This window comes from Apis laboriosa, unplaced genomic scaffold, assembly GCF_014066325.1.
Source record: "Apis laboriosa isolate Shangri-la unplaced genomic scaffold, ASM1406632v1 scaffold30_cov140, whole genome shotgun sequence".
NCBI lineage: Eukaryota > Metazoa > Arthropoda > Insecta > Hymenoptera > Apidae > Apis > Apis laboriosa.
In genome coordinates, this window is record NW_025222776.1 from 1,742,632 (window position 1) to 1,770,102 (window position 27,471).

The window sequence follows — 27,471 nt, forward strand, 5'->3', positions numbered from 1 at the left end:
TTATTTGAAATTAAAATTTGTTAGATAAATAATATATATTTATTGTTGTAGAAATTGCATTGAAAAAACAATTTTCTGGTTAAATATATAATTAATATATTAATCACATAATAATTAACAAAGAAAAAGAAAATGGTTCGTATTCTTTTTTCTCTTATGTCATACTTTTGTCATATTTTATGTCATAATTTACTTTTACTATTATTTTCATCTTTATAAATACAGCATGATACAAATACAATCTTTTCATATCGTGAATGATATTAAAACATAGTTTACGTGACACGATAATATTCTAACTACTATACAAGCAGTATAAATATAAAAGTAAAAACTTCGTAAACATGATTAACTACCTAATGATTAATTTAATAATGCATCAATAATACTCCTATAGATTCGTATAAAACTTTTTCGTCCTTTGAAACACGTTTCGACAATCTTGTGCGCATTACATAGAACCAAAAATTCGATATAATGAAATTACAACAATAATAATATATGCTAGCATTATAATTAAGAGTTTAAACATCTATAATACTGTTGCGTTTCTTTTCGACATCCGTGGCATCTAAATCATTTCCAAGACTGCCGACTCTTCCTCTGAGACCAATTCCTGGGCCAACTTGTCCTGTAGCTTTTAATTTTTCTTGCATTTGTGCAAGCATATCTTGCATTCTTCTTATCTGTGAAGATAAAATTTGAAAAGCAATTTTAAGAATTGTTTATGAACAATAAAATCATGTATGTACAGTTACAAAAATTTTCATTCAAGTTATCTTAGAAAGAAATTTATCCATTTTGAAAAATAATTTTAAAAATTGTATACATAATGATTTCAAAAATGTAAATATAAATTATAATAGGTTATACACAAACAATTTATTTTATANTTATTATTTTTTAATTCTTAAGCAAATAAATATCTTATTAAAGAAATTTAAAAAATTAAGAATTCATTATAAAAAATAATTACAATTATATTTACATTGCAAAAAATGCCATTTTTTGATTTCAAAAATATTGTTTTATTCATATAGTAATGTAATTAATTTCAATAAAATTGTATAACTTTTTTTATTAAAAAAAACTTGAATAAATAAATAATAATATATAATAACAAATACATATTTTTAGAAATCTATAATTTATAGAATAATTTATAAAAAGAAATTGCGAAAATCATTAAATCATTATAAAAAAACGAGGAATATATAAAATTATTTATAATTATGAATTACTTTACAGAATAATGCATGAAATAAAAAAATTATAAAAAATTATAAAATATTAAATAAGAATAATTTAAAAAAAATTACAAAAAATTTAAAAATAATTTAGATATTGGTAAATCCACAGTTATTATACATCAATTTTTAAATAAATTTTATATATTATGAATATTTTATATATCATAAAACATGTAAGAAATATTATAATATAAATATAAATAAGAAGAAAAAATTGTAATTTATAAAATATATAATTTATAAAATGAACAATGAAGTTTTGAAATGATGTAATTTATGTAGATTTCAAAATAAATTTGAAATACTTCATTATTATAATGTTTCAAAATTTTATTATTTTGTTTATAAACTACAATATTGAAATTATTTTTAAACTTTTTGACAATTTTTGTTGTAACTATTTTTGAAATTCTTTTTTTTCTTTTCTTCAAATTCTTAATTAGAGGAATTCTAAAATTATTATATTTTCACTGTTATGTTTAATTATTAATATATTTAATTATGTTAAAGTATTTATATTAAATTCTAAAATCTTATATAGTGTTTGAAAAAATTTTTGCCTTTTCATAAGATTTAATAAAATTATGATTGTGCAAATGTTTATTTAAATATATATTTTTACTATTTTTTTAACAATTTAAGAACAAATATAGATATTACAATTTCTTTTTTTTCAAATAATAAATAAGAATTTTTTAAAAATATATATTTTATTTATTTATTGAAATTTTATTAATAAATAAATTTTATTAATTTTATTAATTTTAATAAATGAAGTTTTACAATATTTTTATTGAAATTAATTGAAATAAATAACCATATAAATATTTAATTAAAAAATATGTTTATATGAATATATATTTTTGATTAATTGTAAAATCAAATTGATGATTTTTGTAAAAATAGCAAACAAAAATAATTCCATGAAATCATTTTTTATTTTATAGTTAACACTATTGTTTTAGGAAATAATATAAAATAACAAATGCATGCTATTTAAAATTCTTTCAAATGTTATGTTAAATGAAGTTACGCATAATTAAGAAGCACGTAATATCGATTATTCATAATTCTTTGTCACTTTCTTACCTCCTCGTCTTTCTGCAAAAGTAGTCTATCTGTGTCTGATATACTGTTTTCGAAGTGTGGACCCGAATCTCTTTTCAGTTTACTGTGAATGAAAGAAAATAAAATTACTCACTTCTGTTGATTTAACATCTGATTAATAAAATGAAAAAGATCCAAAGATGTGACGAAGAAACTAATATCTTATTTACAAACACAAAAAATAGAAACAACAATAACACTATAGAAAAATAATGAAAAATATAAGGAGAAAAGGAGGAAAAAAAAATAAGAAACTTATTTAAAATACTTTTACTTATTTTTTTTAAATTTTTTTTTTAATTATATATTTGTATATAATTATATATTCGTAGATACTTTATACGAATTTCTATAGAATTTAGATTTAGATTTATCGAGCTTCAAAAATTTATTGAATTTGAAAATACGAAATATTAAAAATATTTTTTAAAAAAGTATATATTTTGGAAATCAAATAATAGTTATATAAAATATACTCATCTTAATCTTCTTAAAAAAAATACGTAAAATATAAACAATTTTTTTAGAAAAAAAATATACAATATTAAAGATAAATCTGTTGCTGTTATTTATTTGATCTTATATACTTAAATAAATTTGCATCAACGAATCGAATTTTTAAATTAAAAACTATATTATATTCTGTATACAAAATGGTAGCACAAATTATGATTTTTAATGTTTTTAATTTTAATAATTAATGTAATATTAATGCAATATATTCAAATTTTATATACATATTTATAAAGTATTTCTTAATAATAATATATTATAATATTCTTATAATATACTTATAATATACTTATAGTATGTTTCTTAATAATATAGAAGAAAATCAATCATTTAATATAGAAGAAATCCGTATTGTTATTTGATAATGAAAAGATTTCTTGATGAAATATGATTGTGAAGATTGCTTATATTAATTTTAGAAAATAAATGAATAAAAAATATCGATTTTTACAAGAATATTTCATTAAAAGAATTTCTAAGATTTTTTCCAATATTTTTACCAATTCTATTGCCTAATGTCATTCTTGTTTAGTAAAATCAAATATAATTATTATAAGATTTTTTTGTTAAAATATATTTTTTTAAAGTTATTTTCAACTTATAATGAAAAGAATGGAAATTACAAAAATAAATTGTATACTTATGATTTTTCGAATATTTAAGACAAAATATTATATGGTAAGTTTTTATTTATATATATTAAAAATTAAATAATTTTAAAATGATATATTTTAGCAAAAAAAAATTGATTAATTATATTATTAATTATATTGTTGATTATAAATAATATTTGATTTTATAACGAATATTATACAATGCAATTGATAAAAAATTATTATCGTTATATTATCGTATTATAGCAAAAATCTTTTCATGTATCTCATAAACCTAACATGATAGACAATTTTTATATTGATATGTTTTATTAAATTTTTTATTATTTTTTGTTATCATTTTCTGTAGTTATTTTTCATATAATCTGATCAAATTTCTAGAAAATATTGTAAACTATAATTGATATTTTTTATATTATTCAAAATATATATTTTATATTATATAAATATCTATGTTATAAAATTGGAATAAATTGCATTAGTCTCGAAAAAAGAAACACTGAGAAACATAAAATATATTAACATTTCGTATATCGAGACATATTTAAAAACTATCTAAATTTTTTCTTAATATAAATCTTTTCTGATATATGAGAAATCTTCAAATTTAATGAATAATAATCAATAAAAATTTATTAACATAATATTATATAATATTATATAATATTATATAATAAATTATATAATAACATATTAAATATGCCAAAATATATATTTTGAATATATAGTAAAAAATGATATTTAGAATACATTCATCCATGCCAAGCAATAAGTAAATACACATATATATAATGAACAAAATAACTTTTCGATACTCTAGAATAATTTTTTCTTACTAATTTAAAAATATAATATAAATATTCTCTTTGTAATTATTTTATATATTTTTTAATTTTTAATCTTGTCTTTTTTAAAATAATATTAATTGTTACTTAAAAATTTTAAACATCTCAAACATTAATCAAAATTTATAATATAAGTTTAAAAATATAAAACATGATTGTAATGTCAGCAAGTGGGATTGTAACGTTATAATATAGAAAAAACTTCAATACAGAAAAATTCGATAAATTATATTATTGTCTTTTTTTTCTATTAAATAAAAAATTGATACAATACATTATGAGTAAATTTAAATACATGAAAAATGCATCAAAAAAATAATTTATATATTTATCATAAATGTAATAAAATAATTTATTAAAAAAATTTTGTAATATTTTATCTTTAGTTTTCTTTACATATAAATAAAAATTATTTTTTTAAAATTTCATTTATTATTATAATTTTATTGATTAAATAAATAATTTAATTTTTTAATCCAAAATCATGAATGGTTATTATTAACGTTTTCTGCATTTTTTATTTTTTATTAAAGATTTGCATATTACTTGGTATACAATGAAATTTATGATGTTATTAATAATATTTAATAAATAAGTAACATCTTTATGTAAGTATGTAAGAATTTTAAGTATGTAATTAATTTTAAGTAACGTAAGAATTTTGTTGTTAGCATAATAGTTCCTGTGTAATCATATTCCAAAGTCAAAATATTATCACTGTTTTCTAATTACTTTTATATTATATTATAAGCATCTTATATACATATATATATATGTATATATATATACATATATGTATATATTTTAATTTTATAATATATTAATGGCTTATGTTAAAAACTCGTTTAATTAATTTTTCGAAAAAAATTTTAATGTCAATAATAATAATAATAATATATAGATTTTAATTATGTTGAAATTTGATTTGCAAGTTTGTTCAGAGACATTGCAAGATCAATTAAATGACAGCATGAACTATTCTTTTTCGTATAATTTATATTATATTAATATTATTCTCTATAATTCTTATTTAAAATATTTTTTTATATCTTTTATATTTTTCGAAATATTTGCTTACAAAACATTAAAAAAAGAAAAAATTGTTCACAATACGTACATATTTCAAGGCGATCGACAAAGTGATTTATCCAAATAAGTATCAAATATCTATCTATTCAAAGATACCACGAGTATTTTAAATAAGTATTAGAAAATATAGATGAATATACATCTAGAGAGAAGATATACCTACTGAAATGCAATACTTATTTACATGCGTAAATACCTCCGTTCCCGAATAGCTTGCTGTGAAATTTGTGAAATGCATTGTGCCCGGAAATTCTCATAATGTACATCTTGTGTGACGTCTTTCAGATCTTGCATGTGTGTAGATATCAGCATTGTCCTTAATTTCACGAAATCACTGTGCTTCGGGTTTTCCACTGCACTCCATTAAAATTTAAATGTTAATTGGAATTCAAACAATTTGATTGAAGTTGTGTCTACGAAGTTTTAGAATTATCAAAAATTAAATTTCAGAAAAAAGTATTATTGCTTCTTAGATTTGAATGTAATAAATTCTAAATCAGTCATAAAATTTCTGAATTTTTGTGTAAAAATCAGTTATCAGAAATTTTATTCAATTCATTTATATTGATATATTGATATAAATGTTTTTGAATTAAAATGACATTTCGTAAAACGATATTTCATTTTTCATCGATGCATGACAATCATAACAATAAAAAGTATGACAATATTTCTGTATTATCGTGTAACAGAATCCGTTATTACCATATATAGATTAGGTTAAGTAAGGTTAGGTTGCACAAATTAAAGATTCTATAAAAATTCAAAATAAGAAAATAATCAAAAATAAAAAAATAAATTATTTTAATGTTTTTTAGTTATTGATAATTAAAATTAAATAAAATTAAATATTCCTAATAATAAAACAAATTTCACAAAGAATAGAATAATTCAAACAACTCAAATCGTAAAATAATTTTCGTTTTATCTTGGTTTGAATCATCATTCTTTAAATTTTTGGATATCTATAGTCGCATATATATAGTCAAATAGATGAAATTTTTCATAAATTAAATTCAAACAATATTATTATACCAATAAATAATAACTAGATAATTTAACCAGTATTTTTTGAAAAAAGAATTAGTTTTAAAACTTCGTTGACTTCATATATATATATATATAGATACATACTTTAAGATTGTTTTTTGTTGTTTGAAAATATGAAATTTAGTTACCTTCTACCACTCCCCAAGGATATTGACGACCACGAACCTTCTTTCCCGCGACTTCGAGCACTGTTGAACTACCGACTACAGCAAACGGAATGCATGCTTTAAGCTCTTTATCTTGTTGCTTAAATTCTTCATCTTCATCGCTATCACAATCCGGAAATTGATATATCTGTATGAAAAAATATCATATTTTATTGTTTCATTTTTAATCTTTATTTTCTTTATAGATTATATTTATTAAATATTAGATTAAATAAATTAATATTAAAATATATAATAATAAATATTAAATAAATTTTGTAGATCGTTTTTAAATGATGGTTACACTGAATTTACATTTCTCATGCTACTTTTTTTTTCAAAAATTAGTTATTTTATTAATATAATATAATATAATATAATATATTATATTAAAAAAAAGAGATGAACATATTTATTGGAAAGAAAATTTTAAAGTTATTTATAATAGAATGATCGAAAATATCTTTTTGTTTAAATTAATACAATAATTTATTTTCAAGCAGTTTATTCTCCAGATATTATATCTTTAATTATATCATTTTTCTTATGTTATATTTTTCTTTTTATATTATAATTCTTTCTTTAATTGATGAATTATCATTTTTGATTTTAAATTATAATATTGAAATAATGTTTCATATTAATTTTAAAATAAATTAATTTTAAAATAAATACTAATTTCTCAAAAATGTTGATCTCAATAAGTATTTTAAAATATTTTACATCTAAAATACAAACTTTTATAAATTATCGAAATGTATATTCGTTTCAGAAAGATAATTATTTATTTCATTCAGTAATATTTTTTATAATATTTATTTCATTCAGCAATATTATTTAAAAAGATAGATATTTGTAGCAATAAATATTTGTAGTCGATAGAGGTAATTAACAATTATATATAATTAACAAAAGCTTCTAATTAAGTAGAATTCTTGTTAAATAGTAAAATATAATATATCAATCAATTAATTAGCACTTTCAATTAAGTTTTATCATATCGACGTGAAATTCTTTCCAATATCAAAGAATGTCAATATATATGTTTTTGATGTTATTTAATAAATATTAGAAATACATTCTCAGCAATTTTTCTATATTTCATTATTAGTTTATAATATATATTTCATTATTTATATAATATATAAGTTTATATAATATATAAAAGACAAATATAGAAAATGATTAATTACAATAATTTGTACAAAAAGATTAAATATCATTAAAAAATTCTGTATAATTTTTGGATATTATATTTTTGTATTTTATTTTATTTTTTTTTTATAAATGTTAAATTTATATTATTTAATATTAATTGCGCGAAAAATTGTACAAATATATAACTTAATTTTTTAATTTTTTTCAAATAGGTTTTTATTATTTTTATTATCTTTATTTTATATATATATATATATCGATGAGATTATAATATTTATTAAAATAGAAATTGTAACAGTTAAAAGATAAAACTGACGATTTTATTTATAAATATTATTAATATTTTAATATTATTAATATTATTAATATTTTGTATATAATTTAGAATAGAATAATTAGTTTCTATTAATTCATTTTCTATATAATTTAATAAAATTTAATAAAAATATTTATATGACAAGAAATTTATGTAATATAAATGTTATATATAATACAAATAAAAATAAAGAAATCATTTAATTATTTAAAGATCCGTTTAGTAAAGAATATCAATTATTTTATTATGATATATTAAGAATTGAGAAAACAAATTGCAACAACATTATTTTAATAAATACTTTAAGGCAAAAAATTCGAAAAACTTAATGATTTGATAAAAAAAAAAATTGAAGAATTGAGAAAAATATATTACCTGAATTTCGTGTTCTTCGATGTCAGTAAGAATTCGTTCTTTTAATTTTTTTACTTCGTAAGTAGTCAATGTGTCCGCCTTTGCAATTACAGGGACAACATTTACTTTACGATGTAATCGTTTCAATACTTCCAGATCAATTTGTCTAAGTCTGAGAATGAGAAAAAAAACAAAAATAAAAACAAAATAACAAAGAAGTAAATGCAACATATACATATAATTAAGCGTTGAAGAGATGTTTGAACATACCCGTGACCATAAGGAGGTATAAAATATAAGCAACAATGTACTCGATTGTCTTGAATATTCTTTCTATTTAATCCACTTTCGTCTGTGAAATATTGTCGAAATTGTTCGTCGATATAGGCTGAACATGCTTTCCAAGTGTCATCACAATTTACTGCATCGCCAAATCCTGAATATAAATTAATTTAATTGCCTGGAAGTTTCGTGACATTTTATATCATTATTATTATTTTATATTTCATGACATCGATATAAAATCATATTTAATACATATAAAATAATTATTTCTTCAGAATTTGAAATTAATTAAATTAAATAATATTAGCCATTATATTTGGCTATTATCTATTTACTATATTATTTTATATAAATTTAATTTAAAAAAAATTAAATATTGAAAATTGAAAATTGAATTAAAAAAATTGATGATTATTTTATATGAATTTAATTTAAAAAATTAAAAATTGAATCGAAACAAAAATAAAATTGTTCATACATCACATATATGATACAAATTTTTCATGAACATTATTTATTAATTTTTATAGAATACTATTCAAGAAATGATTATATATAGTATAAAAAATGATAAATTATATTATTATATTAAAATTATATTAATATTATATATTAATTATTATATTATTATAATATTAAATATTATATTATTATTATAATTATATACTATAATTTTTTTTTATATTTTTATTATATTGTATATATTGTATAAAATATAATTAAAATATTTCTTCCTAGATAGCGATAGCGAACATATTAAACATAAGGAAAGTATTATAAAAATTATTAAAAATATTTTTAAATAAATTTTATAAAAAATATTTGAAAAAGATTAGAAATATTTATAATATAATTAGAAATATTATTTTGATTACATAATTTTATACACATGAATAATTTTAAATCGACTGAAGAATAAAGAAAATGTAGAGACTGCAAATTTGTTAAATTATTGGACAATTTTTACAAACATAAAATAAAATTAGTAAGTTGTTTATAAAAATAAATTATGTAGAACATGAAGAAAATAGATTTATTTAAAAAAATGAGATTATACACTAATCTAATAAATGTTTATTATAGATTATAAAATAGTTCAAATGAAATTTATTACAAGTTATTACAAATGAAATTTTCTTTTAATAAAAATGAAATATACATATTAGATTGATAAGAAAGTTATGTTAATTTTTGACTTCGGTATTATAAACATAAATATTGTAACTCGGTAAAATATATAATTTCAAATTATTTGCAAATCACTATTTATGATAAATTCATTTTATGATAATGATATTAGCAAAATAATTGTATTTTTGTCTGAATTTAGATATTAATTTAAATTAAGTAATGTAACAATTAGACATTATAAGATAACTCATATTTTAACTTGTTTATATTAGATATATGAATTTGCAATTATTCTTATTCTTAATTTTCAATTTTAATATAGTTTATTTAATTTAATTGAATTTTTAACTTTAAGGTTATTTAATCTTCAGAATATAAATAATAGAGGAAAATAATTTGTTGAAATATGATTCGTATCAATTAATTGAAATTAATAATTTTTATTTGATTAGAATTATTAAGTTAATATAATAATGAATTGAGCTAAAATTAATCCAACTATTAAACTACAGTTATTAGATAAAATTATTGAATATACAAATTCTAACGATAAATAAACATAAATAACAATAAAATAAACATAAATTAAAAAACATAAAGTAATTCACGTTCAATGAAATAATATATATCAAGACATAAGGAATATATTAGAATAGATATTTCACAACACAATTTTAATTCATAAATGTAAAAAAAAATTTAAATTATATTACAATGATTGCATAAAATTGCATATTGCATAAAAATTTTCGTTTTTTTAAATTATTATAAAAAAGATATTAAATAAAGATATTTATAAAAATGATATTAAAAAAACAAATTTATATTAATCATTAATATTAGAAAGTATTCGATGATTCAAAAAACTGAAATTATTTTCTGTTAATATTTTAATTTATATTTTTATGATTTAATTGATATTTTTATAATTCTTTTTTGCCTAATTAATTTCTTTAGTTTTTCTTTAGTTTTACAATATTTGTATTTTGTGTTATAGGAGAATAAAAATAATTTATTAGTAAAATTTTTAGAAATAATTATTTGCAATTAATAGTGATAAAACTTAATAATTAGTCATTTAAAATAAATAACAAGAAAATAAATTTTTTTAATTTGACATTTTTTCATTTCTTCAAGTGTTAAGCATTATAATTGAAATGAAAAAATATATGATTTATAGAGAAAATATTATTAATTTTCATATTTCAAAATAATTTTGACAATTTTTGTTTAAAAGATTTTTATAATAATGATACAAATATGTTAAATAATTATAAATTTACGATATTACTTGAGATATTATTAATATATCAAAAATAATTAATGATATAATATTTAAAACGATTAAGATATATGAGTCATTATAAGATATAATCAAATTATGAATTAACAGATAGCTAATACCAAAAATCTTAGCAATCTTTTATTTCATTTGACACAATATTTTTTAATTATCATTTCTTTTTAGAACATTATTACAATTTTTTAAATAAAATTGGATAAAGGGTCAATGCTTGAAAATTTATCATTGAGAAAAACTAAAAATTTTTTTACTTTTCAAAAATTTAATATATCTCAAAATATCGCTATCAACTTCCAAAATAGTTGGATATTAAAACAGATTAAGATTACCTGGTGTATCAACGATCGTTAGACGTAGCCTCACTCCACGTTCTTCTATGTCCATTGTCTTCTTTTCTATCGTTGTTGTTTTTTCAATGCGTTCTAGAAAGAACTGGTTTTGGCAATGATCATCGAACGTGCGACTTAATATTTTTGTACTATTTAGTAGTACCAACCAGCTGCATCAAGAATTCGTCGGTCTTTGTAAAGATCTCCGAGGAAGAGACTGTTTATTAAAGTAGATTTTCCAAGGCCACTTTCTCCTAACACCATCAGAGTGAACTCGAATCCTCTTTTAACCGATTTTCTGTGCACTTGCTCGGGTAATGTTGCAAATCCAATATAGTCCCTGTCTTGATGAATGAATTAAAAAATGATTAAATGTTAATAAATTTTTTTTCTTCGTTTTGCCTTCTCTCTCTTTCTCTCTTTTCTTTCTTCACATTATCCATTTTCCTTTTTTCGTCTCATTTTTTTTTCGAGAGAATAAAAAAAAAAAAGATACAAAAGACCTAAAATTAAACATATGCATACATACCACCGGACATGTTAGCCACGCGCGATGACACTTTGAAAGTGTCAAATTAGAAGCGGCGAATGGACGATGGAACGACACAAGAACACTGTACAAAACGTGAATGAGGGTAGATTGCTACTGTTTTGCCCTTAGGATTGCGCTGCGCTGGCGCACTAGTGGTCACCGATCAATAATATGTTTATAAGTTCAGTTTCTAGTTTCCTGCTTACTCGGCACGTTCGAATTTCTTTTTCTGGATATCGGGATAACAAAATTTTCATTTATTATAATGATAAAATGATAGTGCGTTTCGTTTTATTTTTATTATTTATTATTTATTATTTTAACAAGAATTACTAATTTTTTTTAAAATAGAAATCTTACATGATAAAAGAATTTTTCCAGAAAAAAAAAAAAATTTTCTTTGTCTCGTTTTCTTTGTTAAATTTTTTTTAACGTTCGAAACGTTTGCCTCTTAGACAGACATGTATATACACTGTTTTCCAGAACAAAAATTACGAGAAGAGAAAAGAATTTATCTACTTATCTTATCTACTTATCTTATTTATTTTATTGATTTCGAAGAAAAATTGATTCGAAGAAAATTGATGCAAAGAAAAATGGCGGGAAATTTGATCGAGGTTGAGGGACGAATGAGTTAATCAGTCGATGTTGAAGGGGAAAGGGCGAGGAAATCAAAGATCTAACGAGATTGCGATAGTAAGGGCAATCGTGAATGGAACGCGGTCGACTCACGTAATTTCCGAGGAGGTCGTCGGGCTAGGACGTTTCTCGAGTTCCGGCGCCACGCCTCGAAGTCAACGTTCCCATGAAAAAGGTGAGGAAGGAAGGGGAAAAACCCGGTGGCCGAAGATAGGCGAATGTGAACGAAGATGCTCGTCGCGCGCAACATTACGAATTGACAGTCTCGACACGTGGACATCGCTCTTGTAATACTTGGAACACGAGACAAACCCATCCGGCTTATGTACCATCTTGTACACCAGGCCGTACTTGCTTCGCATTCTTCCTTCGCTCGGGACTCTCTTATCGGCCATCGATCGTTTAAGCTTAATTCCACTTTGGATCATGTGCTAAGCAAATTAGGCTTCCTTTGCACGCAATCTTTAAAAATAATAAATAGCAAATGGAAATGAAATGAAAATAGAAAGAGATAAACTGATTCGTTTAACTATTTGAACCATAAATATATACTGGTATGATTGCATTTGATTGATAGATTGTGAATTTTTTTTTTTTTTGAAAATAAATATTTTTTATATCGTTAGATTAAGTTCGCCTTTTTTTTAAAGTTTGTAAATCGCTTGTAAATTATAGATAGAATGCTTTAAATTTATATTTCACAATAATTGAGTTTTTAGAGTCAAAGATAGATTTATTTTTGACAATCAAATTATTATATTCAAATAAGAATAATGTATTCAAAAAAGGATTGTATATTGTATATAAGATAGATATAGATAATATTATTTGAACTATTTTATATGATAAGAAATTTTATAAATAGTTTTTTTTAAATTTTTTTGAAGTTATAGATAAATATTGCAAAATCTTTAATTTTATTCTGTTTTTTAAATTAATCATTACATTATAAAATAATAGATTGAAATTTAACATTCTTGTTGATACCAAGATAATTGATATGATAATTTTATAATAGTCAATTAAATGCTTAAAATAACTGCAAAAAATAAATAAATTAGAATAGGAAATTCATTTTCAATCTGCTTACTTTCTAAGCATTACATTCGATTATTATTTAAAGCAAAGCATTATTTAAAGCAAAGCATCTATTTAACGAATATTTAATAATTTAAAATTTTTTGTATAGTTTGAAAATATTTTTTAATTTTTTTTCTCCAATTAAAAATTAATTATCAATTATTTTTTAATGTTTATTATTCTTTTTTTAAAGTAAATTGTTAAAAAATGTAGAATATATTAATCAAAATATAAAATAATATTTTTGTGGTATTTATGAGATACTATGAATTTGATAATATATTTTTATTTTAATATTTAAATTTTATTTAAAAAAAAATAATGCTTTAATTACTTCATGTTTCTTTTCTAATTTTTAAAAACTAATTGATTAATTGATAATTGAAAAAATTAATTTAATTACATTATTTTATTTATATTTACATTATTTTATTCAGTATAAAAAAATTTAAAAATCTTCAAGATCTTAAAAAATTACTATGAAATCAGATTAACATTTATTTGACAACATAAAATATAAAAATGATATTAAATTTTCCCTAAAATAATGAAAATAAATTATTCGAGTTAATAATCAATATTTCAATTAAGAAAATGAATTATAATAGTATTATTTTAATAAATATTGCAAGATAATCTATAGAATTTTATGAAAAATTTAATACATATGTTTTATATATTTTTCATAAATAATATATTATATATTTTAAATAAATATATTATATATTTTTGTTTTATTTATAGAAATGGATTACGATTATGATTCATAATACTTTTACATGATAATTATTGTATGATCAATTTATAGTAAATATAATCATTCAAAACAATTCGTATTTAAAGAAATTTAATAATAATAAACAAAAATTCTGATTATAATATAATAAAAATTGCAAAAAAATAATAGTAGATACACATATTTTTTACATAATATAAAATGATCATTTTTAGTCTATAAATTAATTTTTTACACATAATATAAAATGATCATTTTTAGTCTATAAATTAATTTTTTTAAATAAATATTATATTAAGAAAATTTAAAAAAATTATTGTTATGTATACAAACTATATATAATATTAAATAATAATAAATAAGTAAATATATATATATATTTTATTATTTTAATATTTTTTATATTAATATTTTATATTTTCATATATATAAATTTACGAAAATAAAAAATTTATTTAACTGAAATTTTTTTCATTTAAGGAAAAAATATATTGATAATAAAAAATCACTGAACTTATATTACATACATATAGTATATATTACATAGTATATATTACATACATATACTAATTTTTATTATATATAAATATAGAAATCAATTAATTTAATAAATATTAAAAATGAAAAAAAATATAAATATTAATAAACATAGAGAAAAGAATAAAATCTGAATAAAATCTTTTTTATGAATATAATGATTTAATTGATTAACGATTGATTGAAAATTTCAAAAATAAAAAAAATATTAAATTATATAATATAAGTAGTAATATATATATAATATAGTATAATATATATATATATATATATATATATATAATATAGTATAATATAGTATAATATAATAGTATAGTATAATATAATATAGTATAATAAAGTATATAAGTTATTTTAAAAAAAAATTTAACTTATATTGATTTCCATATGAATCTTTATATGTTTTAAATTATAAAAATCATATTAACTTTACAATATCTTGATAATACAATTATTAATATATTTCAGTTTTATATATTGCACTTGCACATAGAAATTTATTTAATAAATAATATTTATGTAAGATCTAAATATTTCATTCTTTCAACTTGATATATTTATAATTTCATTTTCATGAAATATAAAAATAAACAGATATTTTATTACTTTTTTTATAATTATATCAATTTAAAGTTTTTCTGATAATTCAAAATTTATTAAATATGCAACTTGTTTCAGATTGGTTTGTTTAACCTTTAAAAATAGAATAATTGGATCACTGTTTCTGAATGAGAAATGTGTGAGCAAAAGCAGCGAACGGAATGAGAACAGGTGTATCAAGTATAGAAAAAATTATAATACAATAAAGAAAACAAATAATTAAATAAAACGTTGTGTGATTATTCTAACTGGTGGTTATTCTAATGGAAAGTTAAGTGAAATATGAAAATCGTCGAAATAATTGAAAAAACTTAAATTAAAAATATAAAGTATTGTTATATATATTTGATAAAAACGGATATTTTATTTTATATTATTTATTTCTTATTCTTTTATATTTTTTACTCATTTATCCTATATTCTGTTATGTTTTCAATTATATTCAATTATATAAACTTTGTATATAAACTTGTTAGGTTAATGTTAAATTAATCTTTTAGATATTTCTTTTTAAGAAAATTATTATATATTTATAAATTTTTATTGTATTGTGTGGGCATTGTTATTATAAGTTTTTTATATATTCAATATATAATCTATCTTATGCAAAAATCTTTATATTTTCTTTATTATAATTATAAATATTATACGATTTTAAAAGAAAGCAACCATTTTTTTCAAATGATTTAAAAAAAAACATTAAAAGAGTCTATTATGCTTTTAATTAACTAATTGATATATATATTCCATGATTGATATACCATGAATTGTCTAAGTATGTGAAGAAGACTAGAAAAATGAGAGAAAGTGAATCCAACTGTCTCTTGATGTTGCGTCAACATAATTGCAGGAACGGTTAAGAGAGATTCTCGTGAACTCGTTTGCGAATATTGCATCAGCATTGTAGATGCTGTAAATCGAAAATCAAGCAATACCTATACTTAGTATTAATCGAAATTTAAAAAATATTTTTTCCAAATTAAGAAAAAATATAAAAATATGATCGTATATCTGAAAAGAATCAAAATTAAATTAATTTGTCTATTTATAAATTCAACAAAATATTTAAATTATAATAAATGCATATTTTTTAATATTTCAATATATAAATATTTATTATATTATATATTCGAATTTTTAATCATATATAAACATTTATTACTGTTATAATATAAAATATTGACAAATAGAAATAAATGAAATATTTAATCAAATAAAATATTTTATAATTTTTTTTATTAAAATCTGAATTTATTTTTCTTTCAATATTATTAATTAGTTTCTTTAATATTTAAATACAAGTATATTATTAATAAATTAAAAAATTATTGTATTTTTATAATTTTTATTGTATTTTTAAAATTTATGGTTTTTTATATAAAAAAACTATCTAAATATAAAAATTATTTTTGATAATAAATGTTTAATATAAAACAACAAAATGAATTCTTTAAATTACATACCTGGAGCCAGATTAATCTTCTTTCCTTATTTATTTTCCTTATTTATTTATTACTAGTGCAGGAAAACTGCAACAATCATATATAACGTAGATGTGTGATCTTGAAATTGTTCATACTAATGAATCTCTTTATTTTAAATATAATGTGAATGTATATTTAGTTATTTATAATGTATATATGTAGTTATTTATAATAAAATAAGAAGATGGCAATAAAATAATATATATAATTAAAAAAAACTAAACTTGACTTAATCTAATTTTAAAAATAAAAAATTATTCTTTTATAATTTTAATTTTTTAATTTTGCATTATATTAGATAAGAAATATTATACATATAAAATGAATAATTTAATAGAATTTTGTTAAAATTTAATAATTAAATTAAATAACATTTATTATACACATAATATCAGAAATTTATCTTATTGTTTTATATTATTTAAAATATAGAGTTATTTAAAAACAGAGTTAAATATAACATAAGCAAAGTTTTGTTTTATAAATAGCTTTAATATAATTATAAAAATAGAATATAAATTAAACTAAACAAATCCATATTTGAATTATATTGAAAATACTTTTGTTATATTGAAACTTTGACTTGAAACTTTGACAAAACTATGACAAAAACTGTTTTAAGCATTTATATTTATAATTTTTAAATAAGAAGTTTCATTAAGAGAATAATCAATTTTATGTAAAAAATTTAAATTAATCACACAATAAACATACATCATTACTAGTGACGATTACTTACAAATTATAAATATTAAAAAATTATTAAAAAATTATCTTCTTAATGATGATCAAATTTTAAAAATAAATTAAAAAAATTTTTAATCATTTGATCATTTTATTTGAAATTATAAAACTTAAAAAAAAAGTTCTAATAATCTAATAACTTGTAATTTGTTAATTTATTTGTTAATTTATATATTAATAATATATATAACTAAATTACTAAATTATTATAATTATTATATAGAGAAATTAAATAATCAACAATATATCAAGAAATTATGAATAACTATTAATTAAAAATTTTAATTGTCGTTTAAATAATTATAACTTTGCTTATTAAAAATGAAGGATATTCAATTTAATAGATTATATTTATATTTTTTAATATTATAATGAAATTATAAATTTGAAATTGAAAATTTTAAAAATTTTATTAAAAATTTCATTATTAAATCTGTAATTAAATTTGTAGAATAAACAATTTCAAATTATATTATTATACATATTTAAAAAAATTATATATTTTAGGATTTATTTATAAATCCAATTATTGGATAATCAATTAATTTTTAATTTTTATTAATTATTAATTAAGAATTAATAATTTTTAAAAAAAGAAATACGATTTATTATTTTTATAAGATAAAACTAAATTTATATTTATCTTTATAAAACGTAAAAATTAATCAAATAATCAAATAAAATAGAAATTTTATTCTATTGCAATATCAAAAGTTAGAAGTATAAAGGTAAAATATACTAAAAAATTAGGAATAAATAAATAAAATTAATAAAATTAAACATAAATAAAATCAAACAATTTATAATCGGAAATTCAATATTAAATAAATCCTAAATAAATCTAAGATAAAATCTTCATACAAAAAAAATTAATATAATAAAATAATATATTTTTAAATTATTTAAAAAATTTTAAATCATCAATTAAATGCATTGTTTATCCTATACAATATTCCTCTTTATTTTTATATTTATACCAATATTTCTTTTAATTGTTAGTGTTTTTATTTCACGACATAAAGATCCGGTTTTTTATATATATTTTTTATATATATTATATATATTTTTATATATGAAAAATTTCATCGATAAAGATTCTAATATAACACGGCGATTCATGGCGGTTTTCGATAATTCCACATCAATCCATTCAATTAATGTTATGCACTAAAAAATAATCGATGTAGAATAATTTTCTATAGAAAACTGATCGGCACATAAGTAATCGTGCACAGTTGCAAAGAGAGGAGAGATGAAGGAAAAGAGAAATGAGATTACATAAACGAGCGTATCTCGCGTTTCACACCGACCTTTAGGGCTGAATCGCGGGATCGCGGATCACGAGTTACGAGAAATCACGAAGATTCACGAACGAGGAATCACGAGCAGAGTCGCGTTAGCGATGCAACAGCACGAAGACGACGTTCTCTCTGACTTTCCTTGTTGCTCCACGACAAGAGGTGTGTGTGCTTTCTGGAATACCAATGCCACATAGAAGACTGAACATCGTATTCTGCATAGCATTGTCTTGTTTCGACGAGTTCTTTGGTCGCGCAACAGTGCTCAATTCGGCGGAAATCATTCGAAAACTTGGCCGTTTCCATGAAGGAAACTTTCTGTCCTGGGGGCGCTACCGCGACTGCGACAATAGCAGGCTGCGCGCGCAAAACCCGTGGGTTTATATAATAAAAGAAGCAGACTTGCAGCTATGTTGCGAATTACCAACACGCGAATTCTATCGTTACGCAATCACCTTATATGGTATTATTCTGGGTTAAATAATATTATGTCACGTGCGAAAGCGTATCTCTTGTAATCGAACACGCATTTCAGATTAAACGATTTTTATTTTTGGAATCGATAGTTTTCTTCGATTGATATTCGAATAATGTTTCTGAGTCCTATCTGCCGAAGAAGCAGAGCGTGTAGAGTGAAAGAAAAAAAAGAGATAAACGGAGATGGCACAACTCCCTCGCTTCTGCAGCTGGTGCAATCGAGTTCTTTTGCATTGAGTAACATCTGACGTAACTATGACTGAGTGAACGTGGAACCGGTTCTTCCAAATTTTGTTAAAAACCAGACTATAATATCGAAATCGTACATTGGCAAACAGATCGAATTGTCTGTCGGATTTCGAAAATTGAACGTTTTAATCGTAGAAGAATGTTAACGGCCGTGTGTACGCACACCTTTTCCGGGACAACGCAAAGCGGTAAGCCCTTTGGGAATAATTCTTCCGCGTACACGAGGCCGTGGAAAACAAAACCCGATCACGTAGGTGCGCGCATGGGCGTGAGTATGCTCGCGACAACGTGTCCCGTTTTTGAAATCGCCTCTACGTGATCGAGGTAGATCCGCTTGAATTTCTCAGGAGGCGCGCGATTAGCAATCGGTCGTAAGGAGACTCTGCCAAAGATTACCAACGAGTTACGACCCGATATTCCTGTCGGTTTTTTAAATTTTATGTTGGATTCGGTCACCCATCGAATGTTAATTCGTTTCAACTTACATAAGAGGTGTATAGCTACGAAAGGTAATTCATATTGTTTTTTTTTTTTTTTATCGAATATCTAACGAATTAAAGTTTCTTAATTTTAAAATTATTTTAAAATTGTAGCTTTAATAAAAAAAAATTAAAATTATCATTTATTTTAATTATTTATTGATATGAGTTTTCACATATGTTTTCAAATTTAATATATATATAATAATATATTTATAATATATATAATAATGTATATAATAATAAATTTATATATATATATATATATTTAAATTAATTTGCAGTTTTAATTTACGCGATAACTCAATATTGGAATCTGTTTATAATAATATTAATATTAAATTAGTATTATTATTGTTAATATAATATTAACATTAAAACTGCTAAATATATACTAAAAATATTATATTGATAATTAGATTAATTAAACTAGTATTATTACGTAGGTGCATAATAAAAAATGCGTAATAAAATAAAAAATCTAAAATTAATTCAATTTGATTATATTTTTAGCAATATTATTATATATGCATATTAACATTATTTAATTTTATTTTAAATTAAAGAAAATTTTTATTTAGATAAAATAAAATAAAAATAGATTTTACTTCTTAATTTATTTTTATTTATTTGTAAAATTTAATAAATAAATAATAAACAAATATATGATACATAATTTAAATTACGTACGATTTTCTAAAATACATTTGAAATAGAAATAAACAGATAAAAACATTAATTTATATAATGTATTATATATATATATAGTTTATAAAATAGTTTATAAAATTATTTATTGTGTTAAAAAATTTATCAATTGCGTAATGTGATACAAACATGTAGGTATAATTTTTCTCATTTCTCATGTTACTGTTAAATAAGTAAAATCACGAGAGAGGGCAGCACGGATCTAATGCTTACAATGCTTTTCGTCAATTTTATTTTAGAATCCTTTTAAAAAATATATTTTGATAATTTTTCAAAAATATTTCTATATTAAATTCTATAATAATATTATTGAATATTATAATAATATTATATATATATATATATTAAATTCTATAATAATAATATTGTATATTAAATTCATATGCATTTGTATTAAAAAATCTGAACACGGATGCATGTAAGTAAATAAAAAAACAAGAGAGCGTACGAATGAGCAATCCCCGGCTTCGAATAGCTTGCGCAACAACTCGAACTCATATTCAGTAACAGCGGATGAACTTTTCCGTATTGGGAATGCTTATGAAATAATCTACGAAGAGGATCGGCCGCTTAAAGGTTCACTCGTATCTTTCACCAACTTCTAGGACTCGAAAGAAAAAGAGAAAGGATAAAACATTAAATTATATATATATATTTTTTTTATTTAAAGGTATATATATATTTTTTTTGTTATCAAAGAGAATATAATTTGATTTTTAAATTAAAGAATATGCGAATGAATTTTTCCAGATCATATCAATTTTCAGATTTTACTATTTATTTATAGACAAACAATTTAGTTGGATCGGAATGGTTGCGGAATAGGTTATGTGCGTCGCGTAAGCTAAGCCAATCAAGTTGCGCAAAAGATATCGTACAAGTGGATGAGAGGAAGACGGCAACCGACAACCATCGAGAAGAGGATTGCCAGAAGAAATTCTCTGGCGTAACGTCGACCTCCGTTCTCTACTCCCTCCCGTTCGAGACCATTTTTCCTTTATACTCTCAATGGTAAAGTCCCAATCGCGCTTCCATCGCGATGTGCTCATGTGCCACCTCTGTCGCCTGTTGCCGACACTGCCGTTGCGAGGAAACAAGACGAGTATCAAGAGAAGAAGGGATGGACCAGGACAGGATGAGAAGGGTGAAGAGAAGTGTTCTTCGAGAGTTCATCGCTTATTATGTAAGCAATGTAAGTAACGTAAGCGACCCAAGCTGGAGTCGAAGGTGCGGTAGAAGCGCGAACCCTGCGAATTGCTTATCGGTCTGACATTTTCTTCGTAAATACTAATAGGACGACACCGGTTTTGCAGTCTTCAGTAATCTCATCTTTTTACTTACTATTTCAATCTACACACATATACACACAAACATACACACACATTTACTTTTTTTTCAGACCTGTGGTCTGCATCCGTGTTTTGTTTCCCGGTAACAGAGTGCATCTTCTTTTTTGACTCGATCAAGAAATAGGAGAAGAGGAGAAAAAAGAACTCTGGTTCGAGAGTGGAAGGATCATTTTTCGTTTCTCGTCGACAAAGTTGACCACCTCATGGTTCTTCCTTTTCGTGAGAAACTTTTCGTCCACGAGCAAGCAGGGGGATGATGGTCGCGCGCGTGTATATTGACGTAGATGCTCAATCCTGGCACGTTTCGTTCTCGTGCCTTCTTTTGTATTTCGCGTTCACGACTTTTCTTCCTGGTCCTGGTTTTTTTTTCTTTTCCTCCCCTTCATCGTCTCTCTATCATAGGAATAGGAGGTTGTAGGAGGTTGCAGGAGGAGCAGGTAGCTTGTCTCTTTTGCGGTCCTGATTTCCTGAATTTCTCTTCGACTGGACGAATACTTTCGAAAAGCACGTATCTTACCCTCGTATGGTTTATTGTTGGGACGAAAACCGTCATTGTGCGATCAAATCAAAGGGAATTCGAGTGCGTTTTCCTTGCATCCCGTTATATGACCGAGTGAGCTCTTCGAGAAGAAGACTCGGTCAATACGATTCGTATGCGCAAGAAAGACAGCTCGATGAGAACAAGGTGAGGGGCGAAAAGGCAAAGAAGGACCTCGAAAAGAATCTGTGCAGGTCGTGGGAGGAATCGTGGGAAAATCGTTGGCAGCTTTCGAAACTGCTTATGCTCAGTGTACCGTTTGACACGTAAAAATATTTTTTTTTTAATATGTCTTTTTTTTATATTAACATCATTAACATTGTTGTTTAACAATTGTTAGAAAAAAGCTATTATATCATTATTTAAAAAATTGGAAGCAATTACAATTTTTTAAATAGCAATTACAATAATATTTTTTATATTTTTAATAAAATTTAATAGCCGAACGAAATTTAATTGTAAATTTTATTAATTGTTAATGTATAAATCATATCATAAATTATGATACATAATATATTTACTAACAAAAGTAATAAATCCAATTGAAAATATCTTTACTTAAAATAATATGTATATCATCAATTATTCACATTAATTAATAAAAAAAAAAATTCTGTATATTTGATAAAATCATTTAAAAATAAAAAATATGTGTAATGATAAAATAATGCATATAAAACATGCCGAAAAGAATACACGCTATAATCAAAGCAGAGAGGAAATACAAATTATTAATGTGTGTGTGTGTGTGTGTATGTGTGTGTGTGTGTGTGAGACTATAAATACTATTAAATACTATTAAATACTATAGCAAAATAGTATTTAATGAAAATTATTATTAAATATCGTGTTATTAAATTTTATCAAAAAATATTGAAAATATGAAAATAGTAAATAGTAAATAAATTTTAATTTTTTGTAATCAAGCTATAATACGCTTATTTAAAAAATCTTTTAGATAGAATTATAAAAATCCTACTACATCTTTTTATTAGATTTGTTAATTATTTTAATTTAAAATGATAAAAGGAATTTTTTGATAATAAATAAAAAATTCATAGAAGTAAAATTATTAGTAAGAAAAATCGTTTTAAGTTAAGAATAGATTTTAGTAGAATATTTGGAACATGTTTGGAACAGGTTTTGCATACCCTACAACCTAATTTCCATACGAAACCATATGTAAATGAATCTTCATTCATAGAAACGTGAAACATACCTCAATCCCTTTGCAAAAAGACGGATTTCCTGATTTTGTAAAGAGCAAAAGCGTTAGAGATAAAACTTGTGTCTCACCCCTTGATTGAAAGAACTTGGTAAATCATATTTCTATGCTGCAATCACGAATGAAAGGATACTCGGATTTCGCGATTCCCTTTTCTTTCAGCAATGCTATTGGAATCGTTTCGGAACAATTTTACTATCTAGCAATCATAAAAGAATTAATATTAACTGTAATCTGATTTTTATAATATTAAAATTATGTCGATTATATTCTCATATAGTATTACGAATATTATTAGACAAAGTTTATGAAACTTTTAAGATTCGAATAATTATCGTTAATTAACAGATTTTACATTTTAAAATAAATAAGTTTTTTTGACAGTATGTAAGTAATTTAAACCTTAGTGGAAGTGTTACTTATTAATTCATTTCATAAAAAGTTTTATATTTGCCGATTATCATATATCATCATTTATATTTTTTTATTTTCATTATTAATAAGTAAAAATAATAAATAGAAGAGAGAAGAAGTAATAGAAATTTTGATGAAGATAAATTTTAAAAGAAATTAATCAGGCAAATATTTATATTTTCTAAATTATCTTTTTTAATTGCGCAATAGATATGCATATTCTTTTTTTATACTTTATCTATTATTGTATCTTATTATATTTATAATAAAATAAGTTCTTATAATTACTTCTATAAGTTATTAATGAAATTATAAATAAATATTAATGAAAATCATTTCTATTTTTAAACCAGTTTGAAATCAACATTCTATTGTATTTATAATAATTTTAATACAACAAATAAAATGAATTTTTATATATAATAAATTATTTAATAAATTATTGTACAGGAAGACTTTGATAAGAATTATAATCTTTTTACATGAGAATATAAAATAAAAATTAATATTTAATTAATATTTTTTTATTTAAAATAATATTTATTAATATTATAATATTCTTATAAAATAAAGTTTTATAATATAAGTTATAATTTCAATAACAAAAACAATAATTTTGAAACTAATAATTTTGACAAAACAATATAACATTTAATAAAGTAACTTATTATATGAAATATAAAAGAAGAAATAGATTTCGAATTAAAACTGAAAATCAAATTTATTTCTTAAAATACCCTTAAAATAATAAAAAAGCTATAGTTTTTTATATCTATCAATAAAATATGTAAATGATATAATGCGATGCGATATCAATCATAAACATCTTCATAAATTATCTTACAAGAAAATTCACTTATTTATAAGATATATATATATTTATAAGATTATAAGCTTATTTTAATGAAAATTTTTTCATATATAGAGCATAATAAACTATATATAAAGAAATTACTTTATCTATGGGAAATCTCTATAAAAATATGAAATCAGTTTATAAAATTTCTTTTCAAGTCTTTTTTGAATACAATTTAGCCTAAGAATTTTTTTCAAGATGATTAATAAATTCTGAATATTTTATAATTCAAAATATTTTAATTAATTTGCATTATCTCGTGCTATTACAGAATTATGTTTAAAAAAGCATTAAACGAAAAACTTTTTTTTTTAGAGGAATATCACTTTAAGAACATGAAATCAACGTTCAAAGTTTCAATGCTTTCTTTGTTTTTTAAACATAATTTCATAATGGTATAGAATAAAATTTTTATTGTATTGTGAAAAATATTTTCAAGTGAAATTACATTCAAAATCTGAAAATGTTGAAGATTCATTTCATTTTATTCATTTTATTTTCTTACTCAGCCCATTATACTTTATATACACAAGCATTCATTAAAATCAGGATCTTTGGATTAGATGAATTTCCTTCTAAGATGATGTACAAAGACTTTTATGGTTGACTGTATATCAATTTGTTCGATATATCCTCATCAACAGGCTGCGATGGGTAGTAAGAAGATATAGATTTATTAAATTTTGCGAAGAGGAAAATTATCGATGGCAACCGTGTACTTGGTGTGTCTTGACCGTTTATTTTGAATTTGTCGCGAGTTCGATGACCGATGACGATGAACGACGACCGCGAAGAAAGGCTGCGTCCGCATAAGCATTCCTACATATACACATATGTATTACAACACATAAAAACACGACATGCATTCGCAATTTTTTTTTATTGTTGATTTTTGATATTTATTTATACTGATTTTTCCGTTTCACGTACGCGAATTTGTATAATTTACCGTCTTTTTTCGCAGTTATGATTATGATAAAACCTGATGGTCATAACGAGAAAACCGGCTGCAATTTAACGGAAAGAGGAGACAAATGAAGATTTAACAGAAAAAAAAAGTAAGAGAAACATAAGTGAAGGAGAAGCAAATGATATTGTTATTACAGACTTTGACTGTCAAAATTTTATATTTTTTCATGAATTCCTTAGAATTCCGTCCCTCTCAATTCTTTTTACTCTTTTCTTAATCATATTTTTTTATATTTTCATTTTATAAAATATTTTATAAGGTTTTTTTTTAGGGAAAAAATGCCAAACAATTGTAACTAAAAGTTCATTCAACAAATATTAGATTAGGTTATAATCGCATCTATGAGTATTTTATTATAACAATTGATAAAAGAGATAATCTAAAATGGATTAAATTTCATTTATCAGATTAAACAGATTTGCAGAAAATAGTTGCATAAGATTTGCATATTTTTTATTAATATTTACGAATATTATGGCGAGTAAAAAATACAACACGTTTTGTTTCGTTTGCATCATTTTCAACATTTGATTAAAATAAATCAAAATAACATCATAATAATAAGATTAAGATATCTAATGAATAATTTTTTTATATTGGAAATACATTGGGATAAAATGTCAAATTGTGTATAAAAAGAAATGATGTCTTTATAGGCTAATATTTATTTTTTATTAATATAATGTTCATTTTGTGATTCAAATAATAAAATTTATTGATTTTATAGAAATAAATATCAAATTTTTTATAAATTTAATAAGAAGATTTTATTTTAAATATCTTTTCCTCAATTACTTTATGTTTTTCAATTTTGCGATTGCACTTTTATTCATACAACAAAAGTATTTAATAAAATATGATTAAAATATTATAACATCACGAGAAATTTTATTGTATGTATTTGAAAAAAAAAAGGAAAGAAAAGCAATGCAAAAAAAACGAGGAAGTTCTGAGATTAAAAGTAAGGAGTGCTGCAGTGAGTTCAGTAGAAACACCTGCATCGGAGACGAAGCAGTGTTGATAATCCGCCTTATCCTAAAACAGGATCGACCGTGAGATTCTATAG

At 21.5% G+C, this 27,471-nt stretch overlaps 1 protein-coding gene across 9 annotated transcripts; it reads right to left on the reverse strand.

The window, feature by feature from the left end:
* Positions 1–112: 112 nt before the first annotated feature.
* LOC122714531 (septin-2) lies at positions 113–19,281 on the reverse strand. Of its 9 annotated transcripts, none has more exons than XM_043935951.1 (10): positions 12,755–13,313; positions 12,020–12,251; positions 11,658–11,834; positions 11,491–11,583; positions 8,713–8,878; positions 8,464–8,614; positions 6,597–6,762; positions 5,603–5,771; positions 2,340–2,421; positions 113–686 (listed from the first exon to the last, which is right to left on the reverse strand). In XM_043935951.1, exons 2-10 carry the CDS (start codon positions 12,027–12,029, stop codon positions 525–527), a joined length of 1,176 nt encoding a protein of 391 aa, XP_043791886.1. In that variant the 5' UTR covers positions 12,030–12,251; positions 12,755–13,313; the 3' UTR covers positions 113–524. The 9 variants fall into 9 exon arrangements, 8 of the variants coding, with proteins under 8 accessions (XP_043791886.1, XP_043791885.1, XP_043791889.1 ...); XM_043935950.1 differs by lacking the exon at positions 12,755–13,313 and adding an exon at positions 12,383–12,496; XM_043935954.1 differs by lacking the exons at positions 12,020–12,251; positions 12,755–13,313 and adding exons at positions 17,078–17,143; positions 19,153–19,281 and having other exon boundaries at positions 114–686.
* Between the last annotated feature and the right edge of the window lie 8,190 nt (positions 19,282–27,471).